This window comes from Neolamprologus multifasciatus, chromosome 18 (genome assembly GCF_963576455.1).
Source record: "Neolamprologus multifasciatus chromosome 18, fNeoMul1.2, whole genome shotgun sequence".
NCBI classification, from domain to species: domain Eukaryota; kingdom Metazoa; phylum Chordata; class Actinopteri; order Cichliformes; family Cichlidae; genus Neolamprologus; species Neolamprologus multifasciatus.
In genome coordinates, this window is record NC_140456.1 from 10,614,985 (window position 1) to 10,637,330 (window position 22,346).

Sequence of the window (22,346 nt, forward strand, 5' to 3'; positions counted from 1 at the left end):
GCTGGTGCCGGAGTCCTTCACTGTGCGGCAGCCGAGGTCAGCCCGAGGACCAAGTGAAACAGTGGAGCTGTGTCTGCGGAGGAATATTAAAAAGGTACCGCTGAATTCATGTATGCTTTCATGTTGTCCCATTCAGCTAAGAGATGAGCTCGAGTTTGTCTGTCACAGTGTTTATTTTCAGCTGGTTTAATAGAGATTTAGCTAACCCCGGTAGCCTTATTAGCCTTGTTAGCCGTTAGCTCTTCGGGTTGGCATTTCTTAACCATGTGCTTATGTGATTATCCATACCGGTGTCAGCGTTTTGCCCCAGTGAAAACACTTTAGATGCTCCTGGGGAGGGGGGATCTTATGTGTCTTGTTTGCTATATAAACTTACTGAAGAGGAATATAAAATCCGTTAACATTTAAAATAATATCACAATGAATATAAAAATACGCAAGTCGATTCAGAATAGATGAGAAGTGAAGCAGTAATTAATTAAAATAAAAACAAAAATCCGTAAGGACTCTTATTAATGTGGAGTCCGAAGGCTTTTTATGTTAAAACTATATAACACTAAAGAGTTTTCCTACCTACCTAGACTTTTTTAAAGTTATGGGGGGCGTCTTTTTTTGAGAAAATCACAAGGGTTTTTACCTGATGTTTAAAACTGGTGTTTATTTTCTTCTGCAAATTAGCAAATCTAAATATAGTTTTAGTTGAACATGAGAAAATATTTTTTGTGATGTTATGTTCTAAGTTGAAGGCATTGTATACGTTTTTGTTGTTCAAATTTAGATGATGAGGATGTAAACCTGAGGGGGTAGGGCTAAATAAGTATATACTTCTGCCTACTCTTTTTCAAACAACTGCATGGAAAGATTTTACCAAATGTTGATGAATGTATATGTTTGAAATAAAAATGAACTGAACTGAACCTCTGTTATTGCAGTTTCAGGCTCTCAGACTCTCATACTTCTGACAAACATCATAACCCTTACACAAGCAAACTTTAAACATCTACGACTAACAACTAGCACTGTGTGAGGCTCAGGCTTGGCTTTAAATGGCTGGATCGTCCAGCTGTGAGTGTCTTGTGCAGACTTAGACTTGGTTGTTAGATGGAAGTGTGCATATTTAATGAAGTAATACAAACATTTTTCGTTTTTTACCTCAATTCTATTAAAATTGTTATAGTCCTCAAAGTAAACGGGGGTTGATTTTAAAAAAAAAAAAAAAAAAAAAAAAATTCCATGAATTTAGCCCTTATAACTAATTAAGTACAAGAGATAAACACATGAGGCTTTCTAGGTTTAGAAACACTTTCTCAGCTTTTTAAAAGCTGTAAGAGAATCAGTTTTGCACCCACCCAAAGTGCACACTCTAAAGCCAAAATCAACAAATTATAGCTTCGGTGTCATGGGATATTTCATGGTTTCAACAGCAAAAGTACACAAATTCAACTAGATAAAGTAATTTTCCATGGCTACATGTACAAAGAATGAGCTGATTCTGAGAGGGTCGGGATCAGATTGGACTTGTTTTGTTTTAATTAACCGACACCACTGCATCGGATACATTTTAGTGTGTGATGTTTAAGAATGAAAGTTTGCATGTTATCAGGCTTTTTCCCCCTGACTTTTAATTATATCTTATGCGGTTAAAACTGGCTGCTCACTCACTTTAACCAAGGTATTCCTAGCCGTACATACAGAATACCAACAGCTTTGTGTATTAGTGTCATTATATCCCCTTCCTGAGCTTCCAAGGTTAAATCCCTTAATGTCATCCTCTTCAGCTTGCACAGAGCGGTGTCGAAGATAAGGGAGCTGCCAAGTCATGGGCAGAGCGTCACAATGACACATGAGACCCTCACGAGCTCACAGCTGTCCATGAGGACTGCAGCTCTGCGTATGGTTGACTTGCCGCTGTCCGTCTACAGCTCCCTGACACAGGTGAGGATGCTTTTCAACGTGCTCCTAGCAGCTATCAGAATATCCACACTGCATGGTTTACAAGAATGAATTATTTATTCGCTTCATATTGGAACTATATATAGACTATTCACTTTCTTTTGACCTATATTGCCACTCTTTTTTTTTTTTTTTGTTGATTTAATTGATTAGTGTAGTAAGAAATATTTCTATTAAGAGGAACACACTGTGAGAGGATTTGGAAATGCCTCGTTTATAATTTTCCTTTAAAACCTGATGAGATGAGCCAGCAGCTGTATCTGTTTACATGTGAACGTCTACCACATGTTTGAGCAGTTTAGTTGTTCGGCTAAAAGGGTTTGTGTGATGGAGAGATACTGAGCAGCTTGGCCAGTTTTCTAGCAAATGTGTTTCAAAGCATGCTGGTTTTAAACTCTAAGAAGCTCATGCAAACTTCTTTTCCTGAACTGAAGATCTGAAAGTTCTTATAAAACCAATTTATGCAGAACTCCTTAAACAAGTTAAGAATGACTTCTGTTACATTTAGTAGTAGTTTGCATGTCAGTATTTTAGGTGTTTTCCCCCCCAGTTTCACTTTCTTTCTTGGTCCTTGTGGCTGTAGGCTGTTGAATGCCTGGTATTTCTCTTCATTTACCCACATAAACACATGTTATTGTGTTTATGCAGAAGACGACAGTGTTTGTGTGGCCTGAGTCACGTAGCAGACCTGATATGATTAGAATATTCTGGTTGGAACATGCCTGACACGTGATGGCAGCGGTTATGAATACAGCTTGTACAAGCACTGGCAGCACTATTCAGTCATCCCAGTCCATTTAGTGACCTTTTAAAAAGTCAATATTATGGCTGTTGTCATACCTACTGAGTTGTTGAGAATTTGCAGCAGCTACGTCTGTGTGTCTAAATATAAACGGAGAGGACTACAAACACTATCTGAAATTGATTATTTAACATTTATGTGACAGGCGGATGGCGGGTCGTCTGCGCTGCCTCATATTACCTCAGTATCCGTTATACTTTGAGGCATGCGTCCTCAGTTAACTTCTCATCGGGCAGACAAGTGTTGCACTGAATGCAGCTCCTTCCTTTCCATCTTTCACAAGTTGTTTAATGCTATAAGATTATGGCAAAGATTATAACGCCGATTACCTTGGGCAGTACTTGGTCAGAAAAATGTACTAATCTTTGGAAACATTTTGGATTTATTTAACTTAAAAATGGCTAACAGAGGATTTCCTTGAACTTTCATTAAATTGATGACGATTGAGAAAGTAGAAATGGTCAATGGATTGGTTATTTATTTAGTAGTATGTATTTGGGGGGCTAAAAAAAACAGAACAAGAACAACATTGAAGATTGTTTATCTCCATCTTTTTTTTTAATCATTTCTGCAAGTCAGAGTTATAATTTCATTCAAATTAGTTTTTTCTTACAGCCCTATAATATTATTGTGATTGTTGAAACGCACAAAGAAACTTGGGATCAATTTTTAGATGTTGGGATCAGTATTCCATCTTTATGTTTTATGTTTGTTGGGGTTTTTTAAGGCTGTAACAGTTCTACTGTTTGGTTTGGTGTGTCTTTATGAGAATGATTAAATGGTAAATGGCCTGTATTTGTATAGCGCTTTACTCGTCCCTAAGGACCCCAAAGCGCTTTACAAATCCAGTCATCCGCACATTCACACACACATTCACACACTGGTGATGGCAAGCTACATTGTATCCACATCCACCCTGGGGTGCACTGACAGGGGCGAAAAACAAAGGGGAAAAATGTATTTTCACCGGAGGCTTAGTAAGGTTATCTTGATTTAATTTTGAAGTAAAACAATATACTTTATTAAAAAATAAACTATTCATTGTATATTCCAAAAAATTAATTAACTGAACACTCTTTAAACATTGCACTGCCTTGCTTTAACTGGACATGAACAGCTACACGTGGGAAGTACAGGAAAGTGGAACCGTGACATGATATTGTGGACATTTGTCGTGGTTTTAGAATTGTAACACCCGTGACACACTCTGTTATTTCTAAAGGGCAGTTTTACCTGTAGGGCGTAGTGTATGAAAGGCACCTGGTTGCTTTCGGTTTGGCATGGTGTCGTTGGGTGTGTTTTGATGTTTTTGCACGGTGTCTGTTTGTTTTATCTCGTTCTCCTGACTGATTGTCAGAAATGTCAGCATGACTGTTAGACCTGATCTTCTTACTGTAGAGGGGAAAATATGTTTTCACTATTATTTTTTTATATACTTTTGACATTTTATTGTGTATATGATACTTTAAGATAAAGTTGTCTATAACAAAATTATAACACAGTGCCATCTGCTAATAATGGGCAGGGTTGTATTCATGAAAACAAAGGAGGGAAATCTATCAGTTGAAACAGGACTAAAAATGGAGCATCCGCAGCAAACTAATCTATCCCTTGCATCATTTCATAATTATTTTGTCTATTTATTCATCTTTGTTTTTGTATTTTTCTTTGTTTATGTTCTTCTGCCTCCTGACATCTGACCCACGTTAAAATAATGGACTGAACATTAGGGCTGCCACGATTAGTCGACTAGTCACGATTACGTCGACTATCAAAATCGTCGACGACTAATTTAATAGTCGTCGTTTGAAGCTTTGTAAGATCCCAAAATATGCAGGAATAAGTAGTAGGATTTATGAGTGTAATAACGGACTGAAACAGAAGATGGCAGCACTGCATGTACAAGGATGCCAGCTGCCGTTAAACCCCGAAGAAGAAGACTGTGTCCCAGCGGCTATGCTCAGTTTTCAACAATGGCAGCAGCTAGTTAGTTTTAATGTTACTCTTATTATCTTTCTGGGTCACAAAATAAACGTTTAACATATTTCCAGGCGGAAATGTAGCTGTGTAAACTTCAAATATCTGCTCAGTTTATCAAGACACCACATATTTTCAAAAGCGCTCCAACGTTTTCGGAGACGTCTGTTACCCACTAGCTCGAGAGCTAGCCGGGGTTCAAGGCTCACTAGAGCCGATGAGAACACCGGACTCCCGGCAAATCGTTTTCAAACCCACCGCTGTATTTCGCTACTCAGGTTAAACATGATATATAAGTAACTTAGATAACTTAAAAATGTTATTGTTTGGCTTTTTTCAGTATTTTATTTGTTCCTAAGTAAATCGGTTTGGCTGAGATTAAAGTTATAGTTTTTACACAGCTGAATAAACGTCAAGCAGACAACTGATTATCAGAAGTGTGAGATGCTCGAGAATATACTCCGGTGTCCTGTTATATTTTAGATAGCAAGGAGCAGACGGCTGAGTTTATTAAAATAAATTGTAACATACCCACTTTTGTACCCTCATACCTATAACAGACCCATTTCTATAATATATCTATATAAATATATTATTGATAATATATATTTTGTAATATATCTATATCATGGCTAAAGCACTGATGGATGGATGCAAACTGCATTTCGTTGCCTTGTACTTGTGACATGTGCAATGACAATAAAGTTGAATTCTATTCTAATTCTATTCTAGAAAAGGCTTTTGTCCCTGTGTTGTATATAAAGAGGTCCTCGGTATGTGTCGATTCATTTTTAATCTGTATGCTCACAAAAAAGGTTATGATTCTTTTACAAAGTACAGGATGAAAAGCTGCTGGAAAACAGACTTTAAATCATTAAAATCTGCATGTGATGCAGTGCATATATTGACAACGTACAGAATAAAAACATTTGGGGTGTATGAAAATCTAAGTTGATGGTCTTCTTCTCTTTCTTTTCTCCAGGTGAGCGTCAGCACAGACACCAAGAAACTGGTAGTTGCCACTGCCTTTGGTGCTGTCTCCCTCCTCTTCCTCGCTCGACGCTTCCAGAGGAGGAAGGGCAGAAAGAAGGTTCATCCACAGCACTGGGAGCAGGCTGGTTTAGAGTTTCACCCCCCAGCCGCAGGAGAGAATGGTAAGATCTCCTCACACTGATTTAATTCTTTCCTCTTCAACCAGCAGCTTACTGGCCTGTGATCTCCATTCAGTGTCAGCCCAGTTACTGGTGTGTGATGTAACAAGACTGACGTGCAAGGCCACTCCTGTATTACTTTGAACTTTGAAAAGGCAGGCTCTAGATAAATGGTTTAACTCATTTAATCTCCTCCAGGAAGATTAGAGTCCTAAAGAGAACTTAAAAGAAACGAGGAATTAAGGGAAGTCAGCTGAGCAGTTTAAGAGAGCATTTCCTTTCTTTTTGATACAATAGATTTAGTGGGTCCATAGTGTATAGCTTTACAGCATCACCCAAGACACTAATGATCCCGGGTTTGGTCCTGGGAGGAGTAAAAACGTTTCCAAATCAAACATGCAGACTTATCTGCTGTGGCCAGCTTGTTTTGAATGAGCGAGCAGCCAAAAGTAGTTTTAGGTTTAATAAAGGGAAAATGTTTACAGAGGTTTTAACAATGACAGGAGACTATCTTTGCAAACCGGATTTCATTCTGGGAAGATCCGCTAACCTAACACTCGTGCTGGGTTTCTGACAGAGAAGTTGGTTGAGCTGATACACTAATTTGTGCTGTGGCACAGAAAGAACGGCGGAGCTGCTTCTGTGCTATATGAGCACAGAGAGAGGCTTCAGGGTGTTTATTCCCCATTTACAGCATGAAGTAAAATATTGTGAAAAACTAGGATGCATTGATTTTTATTTTCTTTATTAACTATAAGCTACCTGCTTGATTGTTTAGCAATGGGTCTGTTACCCTCAGCTCTGTTTATTGTAGCACGAAAGTTAAATTAAATGTTGGCATCTATCTGATATCTGGATTGTTGGCATCCACAGTCAGCTGAGTATTTGCTGCCACATCTATTTCTCTTGCAAAGCCCTTTTGAACAGGCGTTTCTCAACGAGCTGCCTGTCTGATGCCTTTTCTCCACCTTTGTCCCCACTGGGCCTTTCACTGTATCACTGTGTGTAAATCAAAGCACACCTTTGTTTGCTGTGTTTGAATCAAATTGGCAAAAAACGGCTTCAGCAAAGTTAATTATTAAAATACCATGGAGGCTTTCCAGAAAAAGTTACCCAGATGTTAAATTTGACATGTCCACTGTGTTATCCTGCTATTATAGTCGGATCTTTCTGTGAAACCACATCTCATCTGAACTCTCATCTTTATCTTCTCAGATAATACGAGCCAAAACATCACGCTCTCCCTCAACTCCAAGAATGGCTACTCCTCTGATCTGGTTCTCAGTGCAGGAGGTTACAGGAAGTTGTCTGGATCTGTCATGAGCCTGGCTTCGGTAAGATTAGAGCACGGAGTGTGTTTAGACTGCATTTAAAGATAAATTTTATCTGAAATGACAAAACCAGGAGACATGATGCAAAAATATTTATGTGATACTACCTGGAAAGCTTTTAAATTAAAGAAGAAAACTTAACTTGTTTATGTTTTGTCTCTGACATGTTTTTGTTCATATACTCCTAAAATCCGCAAACCAGAGGTGATGAATATTTACTGCCTTTAGGACGCATGATGATTTCTTTATTCCTTAAAAAATAACATGCAGGAGTACTAAAGCAACGACTGAAAATAAAGTTTAAGTTTATTCTTTGAGTAAGCTTCAGGAACTGACAGGCACATCATCACTCAGGATTAAATAACCCTTAGTGGGCATTAATAATAAAAGCAGAAGTTAAGTGGGCTCTGTCTTTATTTTTTCATTAACTTGGTGAAAAAACAGGAAAAAAAACTGAGTGTCCTTTGTCTCGTGTTCAGAAGAACAGGGAACCTTAAATTATACAGTGAACCTTTAAGTATTAGATGCTGTAAACAGTATTTTTAGGTGGTGCCTATGTAGGATCATTATCTGTGTAACCAAAAACACATTAAATTAGTGTAATGTCTGTTTAATTTCATCATTTCCAGTCTTGTATTAGTAAAACTTGTTTATGTTTGTTTGACTTTGTTCTGCTTTTGTGTTTTTGTGCAGGTAAAAAGCTTGAACTCATCCAGCAGCAGTACCTGCGCAAATGACTCCACCTGTTGGGACGGAGTGGAGGATGCTGACAGTTGCAGTGTGCTCAACCTACCTGTCACCACACCTGAAAACCTGTACCTAATGGGTAAAGAAACCTCTGTGTACTATGTACCAGTATCCAGTAATACTGTTTGAATGTACTGTAATAGTTTTTGGTGGGTTGCAGTGTTTAAAATTGGAGGTGCTGAGTCACTGATTGCTTTAGGAGACTCAGTCTGTGTGTGTTTCTCTCAGGTATGGATTTATTCGAGGAGGCCCTGCGGCGGTGGGAGGAGGCGCTGACATTCAGGAGCAGGCATGCTGAGGACGATGCGAGCTGTGCCTCAGTCAAAATTGGAGCTGGAGACACCATTGCTGAGCAGAGCATGGAGGTGAGACAAACACTCCATACAGGTCTTATTGCAGACTGTAGCCAAAAAAAGAGAAGCACAGTCTGAGTGCAAATGGTATTAAGAGGCCCAAAGTGCACCGTGTAAAGATTCCCTACACCCTTACACCAGCAGCTTGTGGGGACGATGGAAGATGTATGTTGTTGACATGAAATTCTTCATCTTTGATGACAGGTGTACACAGCAGGTGTGGTGCAAATTACTGAGACCAAAATTTCCCTCTAATTCAGAAGAATTATTCTACTGATACTTTGACTGATTACATAACTGTATGACTGAGTAGAAAAGAGGTCCAACCATCCATCCGGGTCCATTTCACAGAAATCCCCCAGACCTCCCTATGAGCACAGAGGTTTTTCCCAAACCCAGCTGAGAGAGACATAATCTCCTCCTTTGGCCGTGCTTAAAACGCTTCACCTAAGAAGCGTCTGAGTTAAATCCTCTTGTACCATCACTCTTCCTCACTTCTGCAACCGGCCTGCTCTCACATTAATCTTAACGAGGCCCGAGTATGCTTCAGTTTGTTTCGCCACCTCAGCTCTTCTCTTTTAAGCTCCCTTGCTCTTTCTTACATGCATGTACGGCACAGCTTGAAAGGTCCTCTTGGAGAGCACAACTAGGTTCATAATTTTATGCATGCTGTGGATTAATTGGAGCATTTTTAGAAGCCCCGATCTCTCTCATGCCTCATAGATTTGTTCAGAAAGACAGCAGTTTTCCATGAAGTTGAGGAAGCGTTGGAGTTGTGTGCTTGAGCGTAGTTGGTGATCATGCCATGTCATCATGTCATAGCGCAGAATGCAGCAATCAACCTAGTGGAAGGAGGTTAACTTTGATTAACCTTCATGCTCTGACACGGTACAGATCAGTTAGTGAGAGTCCAGACATCCTTTGGAAAAAGTAAACTAGTAAAATAAGTGGGCTCTTCAGTTTTTTTACAATTGCCATAAAATACCTCTTTTGGCACAACATGCAAATGCATTTTCTTTTTTTGTTTAACCAAAAAAGAAAACGGTTGCATAACATCTGTCTGATACCAAAAAGTAGATGTATTGATTCACATCCCACCAACATTTTCTGTGCTCTGTTCTTTAGTACCAGAGGAAGGTAGAGTTTAGAGATTATGCTGCCCACAGACACAATGCAGATGAGACTACAGGTCGCTAACTACAGGAATAACCAGCACTGACAGCCCACCTGTGTGTCAGAGTTTGGATTGCATAACAGCACACTAATTGGGTCTCTAACGAGATTGGAGGGGTTTTGAATCAGTAGTTAAGCCTGCACCCAAACACAGCTCGGGCTGCAGCTTTGACTTGTGTCAAGGAAAGCCAGTACAATCTAATGCGTTTTTAAAGCTACTTAGAAATGAGGTCACACGAGATTCCCAAGGAAGAGCTGCAAATACTCTGCAAATAGAAAAAATGCTATTTTCAGTAGACCAATTTAGACCAATTTTGACTTTAGACCAATTTCAGTAGACCAATTTAGACCAATTTGTTCAGTAGACCAATTTACATTGGTCTACTGAACAAATTTTCAAGAATCTGATATTTTTTAAGTCTCAAACCAGCACCTTAAGAGTTGTGCAAACCATCAGGTTATCTAGTGCGCCTGAGAACTCGGTTATCCCTACCGAAATTAAGACAAATCTTTACATTCTGATGAGTCAAGTTTCTTTGATTGTTTGTGTGTTCAGGACGTCATCAGCGCAGAGTTCATCCACAGGCTGAAGGCTCTGCTGCACAGGGCTTACCGCCTCCAGGAGGAGTTTGAGGGAGTGTTGGGGATGTCAGAGCCCTCATCCCACAGCAGCAGCCAGGGTGAGTCACTGAAGCATTATGCAGTTCTTTTTGTCCAACACAGAAAAATAGGCACAGCAGTAAAAGACAGTGTGAAGCAAAGCAGGAAGCCAGTGCGCATATATAATTTTGTGTGTGTGAGCGGGTGTGTTAAAAGACTTTTTTTTTTCTTTTTAAAAAAATTGTAAATATATGTGTGATGATTCCTGTTCTGTTTCCCTTACACAGTGGCAGATATTTTGTCCAGAGAAGAGTTAGATGACGCCTGTCTGAGGGACAGCATCAGCATTGCCTCCACTGACTCGTTTGTGTCTGCAGCTGAGGTAACAGAAGCACCAAATCCTCCCATTAACACCTCTGGAGTTCTTCTACAGTGCTTTTGTCAGTTGTTTTCTGTAAAGTTTAAAAAAATAAATCAATCTTGATATTTTGCTTTTGGTTGCAAGGAAAAGTATTAAAAAAAATTAAAAATGCAGCATTTAAAAAAATACATTTTGGTTCGGTAAAAAAAAAATCTCATTTGGATTTCTTTCAAATTTACATTTCCTTCATTTTAAAGAACAAAAAAGCAGGAAGGAGTAATTCAAACATGTTTTTGTTTATATAAATTCTGAATTGGTTTCTTTCTATTTCTAAAACATGAAAAACATACACGACTTGTCACAAATCAGGAGATCCTGCTTCGGTTAGTTAACCACAGCACTTTGTTCACAGCCATGTGGTTTGGGAACAAAGCACGAGGAGAGGAGGTGAAATCAGGAAAGGTCTTAAACTAAAACTGTCTGAACCTTTAAAGCTCCGACTGATTCGCAGCAGGAGTTTGACTCAGGAAGCTTTGCTCTTCCTCTGGGTTCACCACCCGGTGTTTACAAGTTCTCTGTTTATCGCCTTTACTTATTAAGTCTCAGTGGGGGCTCAAGGTGCTACTGGCGCACTTGACCCACATATCACTAAAATAAACTGGTTCTTAAGAATCACTGGTGGTGTGTTTACAGAGTGTACAAGCTAATTTTATGCACCAATGACTTTAACGTCCTCCCTGCAGAAAGATAACAATACTTTACAAGGATTGTGTGTTAAACATCCTTTTAGAAATTGCAATTAAATTATTAGCAGTGGGGGTTTTTTCTGGCCTGGGCAAAGTTTATGCATTAATATTAGTTTTTTAATAATAATTCTTAATAAAAATTATGTTTTTATTTCACAATTTCTTGTTTTTGGTTTCATGCAGACAATAAAACATTGTGAATAACAAGATCTTATGTACCCTTCATCGTTCAGTCCATGATGCCTTTGCTATCTGTCTCCACCTCAGATGTCCGAGCACAGAGAGCTGAGGAGTGTTTTCACTCTGGGACGTCACCCTTTGTATGAGGAGGCGCTGAAGATGGCTGAGGATGGCAGTATCTCCTGCAGAGTGCTGCGGTAATCAGACATTAACACACGTCGTATAGAAGACAGTCAGGGAAACTTGTACAGCGTTGTGATCGTCTCACTGTGAAATTTGATGGCATGACAGCATGAACTTTCTTATTTTGTTCTCCTGATTGTCTGCTGGCAGTTAAATGAGAGGTTTCTCTTGATTTTCACTCTCAGAACTGAGATGCTGGAGTGTCTCGGGGACTTGGATTTCCTGGCTAAGCTGCACTGTGTGCGGCAGGCGTGGCAGGTACGGTTCAGTAAGATGGTGCTCACCAAAGACTGTATGCTAAGATGAATGATAGTCTCCACTTCTGATGCACAACAGTAAAACTAGAATATTGTGACTGAGTTTGCCTGATGTGGATGTTTGCTGAAGGAGGGGGGGGAAAAGGGTCAGGTAGCTTTATGTTATCTGATCTGTTGTGCTTAATTCAGTTCAGTTTTATTTCACACAACAGTCACCCCAAGGCACTTTATATTGTAAGGTAAAGACTAGAGATGGCACGATACCACTTTTTTATGTCCGATACTGATATCATAAATTTGGATATCTGCCGATACCGATATAAATCTGATATAGCGTATTTTATAATCAATAAAATGTTTTTTTTTTAAATATCTTGCTGCATTTTGTATAAGTTCATACTCAGGTTTAAAAAACAAAACTAAACTAAAGCTATTCTGTTATACCTGTCTGCAAAAAAAATACAAAATATTTCCTAGATCAGCAATACTGATCAATCTAATAAACTTAAACCTGCAGCATACTCCCTATTCCGGTATTTTAAAGAGTACTTAGTGGAAATATTAAGCAACCTAATTAATAGGCTCGCCAACTCCGAACACACACACACAAAAAAAAGGGGGAACCACCCCCCCACCCTCTGCCTCATAATGCTTAATTGACGTAATCAACTTTAATTTAATACACATGTAAAAGAAAATGCACAGAAATCAATCATTTTTCTACAATAATTAAATAGATTCAACATCGTTCTTCAACAGAATTGCAGACTGCACAGATGGTACCTTCCCAAAGGAAAAAGTACTATTGCTTAGTAGGTTATAAATTTGACTTAATAGTTCCTATATACAATAATGGATTTCTATACATTTTACATCAGATGAAAACTTTGGTTGTAAGATTCAGATAATTATTTATTAAAAGCTAGACATGACAATAAGAAAGAAAAGTATTTCTTTGCCGCCCCCCCCTCCCCCCTCCCCCCTCCCTGTTAATGCCCTACCTACCCCCTGGCAAAACTTTGCTAGACCCGCCCCTGCACAGTTACCAGCTGTCATGTACATAGAAAAGGATCCTGGTGTACAAAGTAATATTAAATAAATTCTAACAACAGCTTGTCAAGCTTAAACGTGCTGCTGTTGTTTATGCGCTGGTTTCCTCTTTCTGGCGCAAAGTGGGCGATAAACTAACGAGAGACGGGACTCGCGACAGAAAAGCCGATCAGCTGATCATTGATCAGTTTCATGATTGAAGTAGCAGCAGGAGAGGGAGAGAATGAGAGGCAGTCGCTCCCAGCATTTGCTGGGAATGTTTTACAAACATTCAGAGATGAACTTACACACTTGCTTTACTTCCCTGGGATAACTTTCTCGGAGATTAAATGGCAGTTTGGAAGCATGTAGCGAGGCTCCAAATGCTCAAGCAGACCGCTGACAGGTCTCGCATGACACAGCCGCTCTATCATGAGACGCATACTGCTCCGACATGCTAAGGTTATGAGCTGAGTCACGCTATGTCGCAAGTTTAGTGAGGTGCTTTTGTGATATTTAATGGATCGGATTACATTTTTTATTTCTCTCCGATATCCGATCCAGTAATTTAGGTCAGTATCGGACCGATACGTAATATCGGATCGGTCCATCTCTCGTAAAGGACCCTACAGTAGTACAGTACAGAGAAAACCCCAACAATCAGACAAACCCCACCATGAGCAAGCAGTTGGTAAGAGTGGGAAGGAAAAACTCTCTTTTAAGAGGAAGAAATCACCAGCAGAACCAGGCTCACGCTCACAAAACGTAAAGAATATACTCACAGCTCATAAGACGTGTAATAGACCAGTGCTCTCAAACTACTGGGCAGATTATTAGCTGAAACTAAGGTGACAGGGTAACCCTGGCTTTGATCATGCAAACAGTCTTATTTAATTTCTTTACTTTTATTATTTTTAGTGTATAGTTTACTGTTGTTATTAGGTGTAGTGTTTATTTTGTATAACCTGTTGTTTAAGATGTGCTATAGAACTTTGACTTGACTTGAATTAATAGGGTAAGATAAATGCTCCAATTAAAAATATTAAGGCATTTTTCCTGATTGCCTGTTTGGATATTTTGGCTTTATTCTCAATAGTATTTCTGTGTTGCTGTGGACATTAAGAAGTTGAATTAGCCAGAGAAACACTGCAGACCTCCTGCTCATTGAATTCCGGACCACAGTTGTAATTTTTGAACTGTAGGTTATTGTTCACTATGTATTGAAAATTAAAAATAATTAAAGAATTTTGTTTTGTCTGCAGCTCATTTTGTGTGACAGGACAACTTGGACGTTTCTGGCTGACACAGGAAAGAAAATACTGTCTTCCATTATAGTCAAAGCACAAAAGGTAAAACTGAAAATGGAGATAACGGATTTAGAAAATAGAAATAAAATTTTTAAAAAGTTGTATGAGCTGTTCTCCGCCTCACATGTTGCTGTTTGTTTTTCAGAGCCCAAAGAGATTTGAGGAAGTGTTTGAAGAGATGATTTCCTTCCTGGAGCACACAGAGCACTGGGAAAACACAGAATTGGAACTCGCCGCGCGGGGGGTAAGTGTGATTCTCTGACCTGTGATCCAACACGACTTAAATCGGTCGAACAGCGTTTTTCTTTTCTTATCTTTGCTTGACATTCTTCACCAGGTGAAGCATCTGAACTTCTACGACATCGTGCTGGATTTCATTCTGATGGACTCCTTCGAGGACCTGGAGAATCCACCCATCTCCATCCAGAACGTGATCAACAACCGCTGGCTCAACAGCTCCTTCAAGGAGACAGTGAGTAAAAATACAAAATAGCACCCGCATATGTATACATACCACTGAGACACATGAAAGGCAAAGCAGTTAACACAAGTGAGTTTTCATTGAATCTCACATGTATTTTTTTCACAGGCGGTGGCATCAAGCTGTTGGTCAGTGCTGAAGCAGAAGAGGCAGCACATGAAGGTACGAGTCTGAGGTCCTTTAAAATGCACAGTAACAGGAGGGTGGCACTGGAGGAAATATCTCTTTACCTGAAATGTGATGTAGGGTTAAAATAACTTATTGATGAGCAGGTAGATCTGAACACCTCTGTGCCTTTTGTCTCTCAGGTGTCCGACGGCTTCATCGCCCATTTCTACTCCGTGTGTGAACAGATTGGCCCCGTCCTGGCGTGGGGCTTCCTGGGGCCAAAGGGCTCCCTGCACGATTTGTGCTGCTTCTTCAAGGTTAGAACATGAGGAACATCTGCGAGTGTCCTGTTTTAAACATGGACTGTTTTGTGTCAGTGGATGAGATTTAGACTAAATTTGGAACGAAAATGAGAATTAATCTTGTTCAACCACTGCTTTTAAACTAGTTTTTGTACTAGTTCACTGAAATAAGTGCTCCAGAAACAGAAACAGTATTGTTTCCCAAATCCGTTATTACAACCAGTCTGAGGAGGCTTTAGTATAAGTTTATTGAGATTTGGGATGTTTGCGGGACTGGGAGTCAGCAGCCTTTTAAAACTGTTTGTATTGTAATATCTATTCTGAGATCCTTAAATCTGCCCCTGATTTTAAAAACCATATTATGATTAGGGGAAAAGGAAAAAAACTAAAGAGCTTATACAATCTGAACCTCCCAGTCTTAACTCGTTCCCCCTGTGGACGACATTTGACGACCTTCCTGCACCCTTAATGATGAATTTTGAGTTACTCATGAGTCCCGTTTCTCCTGCAGGACCAGGTGCTGCACTTCCTGAAAGACATCTTTGATCTGGATAAAGTGCGTTACTGCTCGGTGGAGAGTTTGGCGGACGACGTGCTCCAGCTGCTCCACCGACGCTCAGAACTGCTGCTCGCCTACCTGGGAGCCGACTCGCTGCGGTACCTGAACGGGTGCAACTCGCCACCGATGCAGCTGGTTCCCAGTGCCCTGCTGGAGGCACGAGTGCAGTGAGAGACATGGCCAAGTCTTTAAATATTACACAAGTCAGTCCCAGCATTCGTTCAGGGGTGAGTTCACATCAAATGTTGGACCAACGGAAACTGTAGGTGTGAGCTTACCTGCAGTTTGTGAAATTAATTCATTATGTCTCCCATCATGCCAGTGTCATGATGTCCAAAGTCAGTGGATCCACGTAAACTGAACCAGCCGTCTGGTCTCTGGTGTGGCCTCCACTTCCTCTTCTTATCCCCTGGCCACTTTTCAATGTGCCATAGCAGCGCTTTTAAAAGGTTCAAAGAGAACAGCAATAATATTTATTAAATATGAACTTGTGTAGTAATAAACTGAGGCAGGCTTGGAATTTGTTGCAGTAGGTGTTATGTTATGTAAATTGAGGGAATTTTAATGCCATTAAGAGCAGTTTGTGAAAGAAGAGAGAATTTATTTTATCATACAGCAGACAGGTGCAGAGCTTATTTGTAGAAATAGTGTCTGCGTGCATTAATAGGTTAGTGATCGCTCTCACAGACAAGAGGACATGCTTTATGCCCAGAGCTGCTCTTCGCTGAACAAAGGGCCTCAGTTTAAGAGGTGGAAATGTGCTGAATAGGAAATAAAATGCAGCGATTCAGTTTCTTTACTTGAAAGGGGGAAAGTTTTGGGTTTTTTTGACACTACAAGCCACAGAACTTTTATGCAATATTAAAGTTTAGCACACAAAGCTCCCAAAGCCAATATAATATTAAGTCGACACATCGCGACTGCACATCTGCCCAGCTGCTGTACAACTTGTGCCGCTCGGTTTTTCATGACGGGCAGAAACACAGAAAGCCTTATTGTAAATGCAAATATTCAAGCCTTGTGTTTGTCGCTGAATGTCAGCCCACAGTCTTCGTGTTTCCAATCATCTGGGAAGTTTAAAAAAAAATACTGTAGTGTGTTAATGTCTGTCCTGCAGATCAGTTACTCTGTACAGAATATACACTGCATGCTTGAAGCTCAAGCTCCTACAGAAGTAGAAAATGTAGAGTCAAGTCTGGGGTGTCAGTCTACTGCAACCTCCAAATGTTGTCTTAAAAGTGGACATACAGAACTGGCAATGAGCACAGTATTATTCTTGTTCCCGACTGGTGTAGCTTTGCATGATTCAAAGTTCAAAATAATCCCCATTTGTCTGGTAATTCTTATTAGTCATTAACTATTTATAATAATTTAAAAAAAAAGAAATACAAGCTAAACTAAGGTGAAGATCAGCAGGATTGCATCAGCAAACATTTTGTCCTGCCTATTAAAGTGTCATTGAGCCAGCTTGGTTTCATTCCATATCACTGCTCCACCAGCAGTCATTCCCCATCTTGGTATACTGCATTAAGCCAGATTTTATCTGATTGGCTTTCCCTCCGAGATGGGCAGGGCTGTTGTGCTCTCATCACCACATGCCTCAGATGACCACGTTGAAGAGAACTGCTCTCACTGATGACTGGATGACACACCAAGAGCAGTGTGAAGGCTTCACCTCACCAGGATTAGATGGACTTCAGTAACTTTAGCCATGATTAATGCAAAATCGTCCACTTTCAAGTTTAGCATTTTAGGTGTTCACGCACATACAATGTAATAGATCACTGTGCACACTTATCTCTTAAGCTGTAGACTTCTGAAATTCAAACATGAGTATAGACTGGATGGAGATTGCTTTATGTTCTGATTTTTATTTTTCCAGAAAGGTTACAAGAAACGAGTGGTTGTTGTTGTTCAGCTGGGATCATATCATACAATGTTAATGTGTTACATGTTTTGACTGATTGGTGAAATAAAGTTGAATGTGTGCAAATAAAGACTGAGAATGTCCTTCTTTGAAATAAGACTCCACAACAATGGTCCAGTTTATTTGTTACAACTTTAATGAACATGGCAACATTTCAAAACCAAAAACAGTTAAATTCAAGAAACAAACCAATAGATTATACACAGCACATGAAACCTTGATTACCTCTAAGGCATGCTCCTTGTTTAGTCTTCTACACCCCTCGAACTCTGTGTTGAAACACTGAGTGTCTCACGTGTATACAGCCCCGAACAAACAGTGAGTGACCTTATTTTTACTACAGAAGTGTTTTAAACTGATAAACCCCAAAGTTCCTGTCCTCATCCAACTTTCTAAAGCACATTCTTGTCTGCTGAAAGTTACTCATGAAGGCATTCACAGCGATTAAAAACAACTTTCAGACAACTCTAAACAAACTATGGCATCATGGTTAAAAAGACAAGTCAAACCGGGCAGCAAAAACAAATCTAACCAACACTTTTTGCAATCAAAGAATTTAAATTTCATTGGGTTGCTGTTTTTTTGGGTTTTTTACCTTATCACTGGAGCTCTTGAACGGTCTACGTTCAGCAGCAGGATAGACTCAAAGGATTCCTCCTTTTGTGTGTAGGGGGGGGGACAAACTACGACACGGGCCTGATTCTACGACCTAAGCCTGCAGCATCCTCCAACACTGTGAGCGAGAAGTGAAGGCGTTTCAATAGCAGATTTGCACTGCACTTGAGGGCAGATTCACACCACGACAGGAAAAAAAATATTAAAAATCATGTATTGAACCGTTGTGTTTCTTTGACCTAGCAGTTTAGCATGCAGTTTTACACCAGTGTCAATCTAAAGCATCGACATACAGTCACTTTCAGACTTACCAGGGTGCAAATATAGAGGCTATTATCATATTAAGCAGATTCGACATTACCTCCTATGCAACAACCTTTTCACTTGTCAAAACTTCACATCATGCAGTTCATTCATGGAAAAAAAATGGGCTGTGAATTTCCTGGACATTTTCTTTTTGTTTAATGACACAGGTAAGCATTTGTTTGCATGTATGTCACTGGACAAAAACACTGGTTTTCCTTAGGTTTCGCTTACCTGTGTTATTGCAGCAGAACCTAAGGTGCAAGGTCTGGGATGACACTGCAAAGATCAGATATATATGTATGTATATATTGCACTCTTTGCCGTCAGTGAACAATGCAGTCAAAGAGATCGTTTGGACTTTAACATTAACAGCCTTTCACAGCAGTGCTCATTCATAAAAAAAATCATCATCAATACTGAGCTAATCAGCAGCACTTCCACTACTAGCATTCCACATGCTTATTATAAAGGACATATTAGAGAGAGATTATCAGCAGAAACCTAAGCATGCTACGCTGGAGTTATGCAGGAGATTTCTAAGCAAATATATTGCAATAAATGGCATTTTGTTTTTAAAAAGACATCAACTACACAATGGCAAGTTGGCAAATATTCAGAACGCAAAAAAACCCCAACATGGACATCCTTAAACAGTTCCTACCAGCAGTGTAACAGACCTCAGTTCAGAAATCCAACTACCTACACAAACAATCTACAGGAGACTGAGTAAAGAGAGTCTCAGAAACATGTGGTACAAGAATCATCACATTCTGAAGCGCTAAGCCTCTCCTGAGAACATTTCATACTTACCCAAAGACAAAGGAGGGAGGGGGGGAGGGGAAAGGGCAATATTTGAGAAAAAATAAAAAATACTACATCGTTGGCAGTTTATAAAGCGTTCTTTCTCAAAGTCAAATCACAGGTTTTTTTGTACTTACATTACAGGAGGGCTCAACTGATGGATGCCGACTGCTTAGCCACCCCCAGACCCTACAACATCTACCACTTTTTGTTGCATCGTTTTATACTTTTAAAAACATTCTTTTCAAAAAAAGACAAGTGTAAACATGTGAGTTCACAATTGGGCAAGACAAATGTTTCAATGCATTTTTTCTCTCCCTCTCTCCTTTTCAAAACAATTTTACCTCACTGTCCTGGAAAAAGAACAGCACAAAAGGTAGATGGATATATAACACTAAAAATATGCAACATTTCTTAGAACCGCATGTTGAGAAGGATACTTGGCTTACCGCTTTTCTAAACTTGCCTGTGGAGGAGGAAGTGACTATCAAGGGAGGCAGCAAAAAAATAAAAAATATATATATACAGTGCAAACTACACCTCAACAATATCAGCAACCAATGCAAAAAGTGAGAAGGAGTGCCACAGCAACGCAGGTAATGCATGAGATCACGACACACAGATACCGTCGGCTTTCTCGTGACAAACATTTTTTCTACTTGCTAGAGTCAGAAATAATATGAAATATAAATAACAAGTCTGAACCACCCGGCATCACTGCACGCAAGTAATGTGACTACGAGTCTTATAGACAGTTGGAGAGAGACAGGACAGCACAATTTGGTTTTGGACAATCAGTTCAAACTACAACGCCCACCCCACCTATCCCCCCCCCTGCTCAGCGGCCTCACGGTAAAACAAAAACAATCATACAGAAATACATCTCCACCCCAACTTACCAACACAGGAGGTTTCAGTTTGTTTTATTGCAAAAAAACACAACAGGCAAGAGCAATTTTTAAAACTGAGATGATTTTACATGGTAATGTCTACAGTTTAATAAACATGACTTCTAACCACATTTAATGTAGATACAGGGCTGGAATGACCATATGTATAATTACCTCACTAAAAACAAAGCATTTACAAGAAAAAAAGAATAACAAAAAGGAAAAAAAAAAAAAAAGAAAAATCAAAGAGGACGTGTTCGCCGGGTAATCTGCCATCTATGTGAAACACTTTCAAACCAAGGAAATTTAAGATCTTCATCAAGGCGTCTGCATCCAAACATTTAACAAAGGATTTTGTTTCGACAATGTAGCATTTACTTTATGTCCACTTCACATTACTGGCCCTGTGCAGAAGAAATACATAGAAGATACATTGCATGTTAACAGCAGAAACAGTGGACTCAGCTTCCCAAAATAAAAAGCTAAAAAGCCTGTGTAGGAAGGAAGGTGGTTTTGGTTAAGTGTGTGAGGCTGCTGCGGTCACCGGAGCCCTGTGAAAACCTGAGGAGTGAAGCGGGTTACGGTGCAAAACGACTGAGTGTACGTGAATGTGGACAGCGCATTATTATCGGGGCGGGTGTACCTGGGGAGCTTGTGGCGCCGCGCCCATCGGCTGTGGGTTGGCCGTGCCGTAGTAAGCGGCCTGCTGCCGGTAGTACTCTGCCCAGGCCGCGCTGTAGTCCGGCTGGCCTCCAGGTTGAGAGGCTGCCGCTGCCGCTGTGGCCTGAGGGGCCGCTTGACCTGCAGGGGATAAAAATAATAGAGAAAAAAATAAGTTTGTACAGCCAAGAAGCTCAAGGTCAAGTCTGAAGTTTTCTCACTGCACCTAAGAGACACCATGATAAAATTCATGAATGCTTTTTATAGAACTAAAATATAAGGAACAGAAAGCCAAATATGTTTCTCTGGGTAAGTTACACAAGCCAACAAGGCAGCTATTCAACTAGGGAGGCTCCTGGTGACTCATTTGCTAGACATTCAAAGAAAATAATTTTATTTAAAAAACATGCAAATGAGTCTTTAATATAAATTTTAAAAAAAAAAATCAGGCCAGTTTAACATGTTTGAAGTCATAATTCACATTCCTCAGGAATCAAATTAACTTGTACGTGTCACTGAGCGTGGCACTTTGCATTTAATGGTTATGTGGTCAGTTCATGTGGGATTTGAACTCTGACATTAAATCGACCTCATAAGTGTCAAGTCAACACCCTGCCGAAAGACTCGTTTGGCTGTGAATGCCCCGTTCACTACCATGGATTCCTCCTCTGCATTTCTGTTTACTTTTTTTTTTAACCAGTTTTGGAAATTAAATCAGTGAGAGAATAACAAATATAGGGAATAATAATAATAATAATAAGGATGAGAAGAAGGAGAAGGAGAAGAAGGAGAATAGTATAAAAGTATTAGAAGTAGAAGTATAAAAAGCAGACCAGCCAGACAAGAGCAGGACAAAGGATATTAACAACCATTAGACATAACACAGCTTTCCCAACATACATTCAGCTACTATTAAATAAATTGTAAAAGTAGAACAAAAAACATTCAGGCCACAATAAATGCTTCCAATCTTGTCAGATTAGATTTATAAGAAGGGGAACGAACCCGCCACTGAGGTCTCTTGGTGGCGGGTCAGAAACCTTCTTCCTTTCTATTGGGCGGCTGCGAGAACAGCAACTCTACTAGCAAGAGGGCTGCTTGTGGAGGCAACCACCCTTTAACATCAAACACACTCATACTTAGAGCTGGAGGAGCGATGAGATGTTATTTAACTAGACAAAAGCCTAACCTATCTCACCCATGTGTCTGCTGTGTTAGGAGTAGTACGCTTGTTTTCCTCCATGCTAGCATCCAAAACCACAATAAAGGGTTATTACACCAGGCTTTCGTTTCTTATACTACTATACTATATACACTAAAGCATGCTGATCTTGGTCTTAAAGCTTAGTTCATACTCGCGTTGAATGAATATAAAGTCTGTGATGCAGCATGTGCAAGTAAACATTTATAACTCATCCAGCTGAAGAGACAGAAGGTGGAAATGGGGAGGAAACAAACCAGTCACATTGTTCTACAGATGTGCATGTCGGTTACACCGTAGGGTTTCAGACATATCTGCAGCGTGTTTTAGCACAAAACCCTGCTCG

General features: G+C 39.8%; 2 protein-coding genes across 7 annotated transcripts in view; one reads left to right on the forward strand and one right to left on the reverse strand.

Annotated features, from left to right (window-relative positions):
• miga1 (mitoguardin 1) lies at nucleotides 1-20,409 on the forward strand. The gene is made up of 16 exons (XM_085141445.1): nucleotides 1-94; nucleotides 1,779-1,935; nucleotides 5,715-5,886; nucleotides 7,099-7,217; nucleotides 7,908-8,040; nucleotides 8,190-8,326; nucleotides 10,044-10,167; nucleotides 10,375-10,469; nucleotides 11,462-11,571; nucleotides 11,743-11,815; nucleotides 14,106-14,192; nucleotides 14,296-14,394; nucleotides 14,488-14,622; nucleotides 14,740-14,793; nucleotides 14,940-15,056; nucleotides 15,553-20,409. Exons 2-16 carry the CDS (start codon nucleotides 1,837-1,839, stop codon nucleotides 15,769-15,771), a joined length of 1,773 nt encoding a protein of 590 aa, XP_084997571.1. The 5' UTR covers nucleotides 1-94; nucleotides 1,779-1,836; the 3' UTR covers nucleotides 15,772-20,409.
• fubp1 (far upstream element (FUSE) binding protein 1) overlaps nucleotides 17,646-22,346 on the reverse strand; it is an 11,721-nt gene continuing 7,020 nt past the window's right edge. For 4 of the 6 annotated variants that reach the window (XM_085141444.1, XM_085141442.1, XM_085141443.1 and 1 more), the window contains one exon: nucleotides 17,646-20,940. In XM_085141444.1, the coding sequence (XP_084997570.1) occupies nucleotides 20,765-20,940 (176 nt within the window). In that variant the 3' untranslated portion in view covers nucleotides 17,646-20,764. The remainder of the gene's footprint in view (nucleotides 20,941-22,346) is intronic. The other 2 variants (XR_014870873.1, XM_085141441.1) reach the window with 2 other exon arrangements.

Coding starts and splice junctions, on each gene's coding strand:
- miga1 (XM_085141445.1), top strand. CDS start 1,837: ATGACACATGAGACCCTCACGAGCTCACAGCTGTCCATGAGGACTGCA. Junction 14,794..14,939: donor AGAAGAGGCAGCACATGAAG/GTACGAGTCTGA, acceptor TTTGTCTCTCAG/GTGTCCGACGGCTTCATCGC. Junction 15,057..15,552: donor ATTTGTGCTGCTTCTTCAAG/GTTAGAACATGA, acceptor TTTCTCCTGCAG/GACCAGGTGCTGCACTTCCT.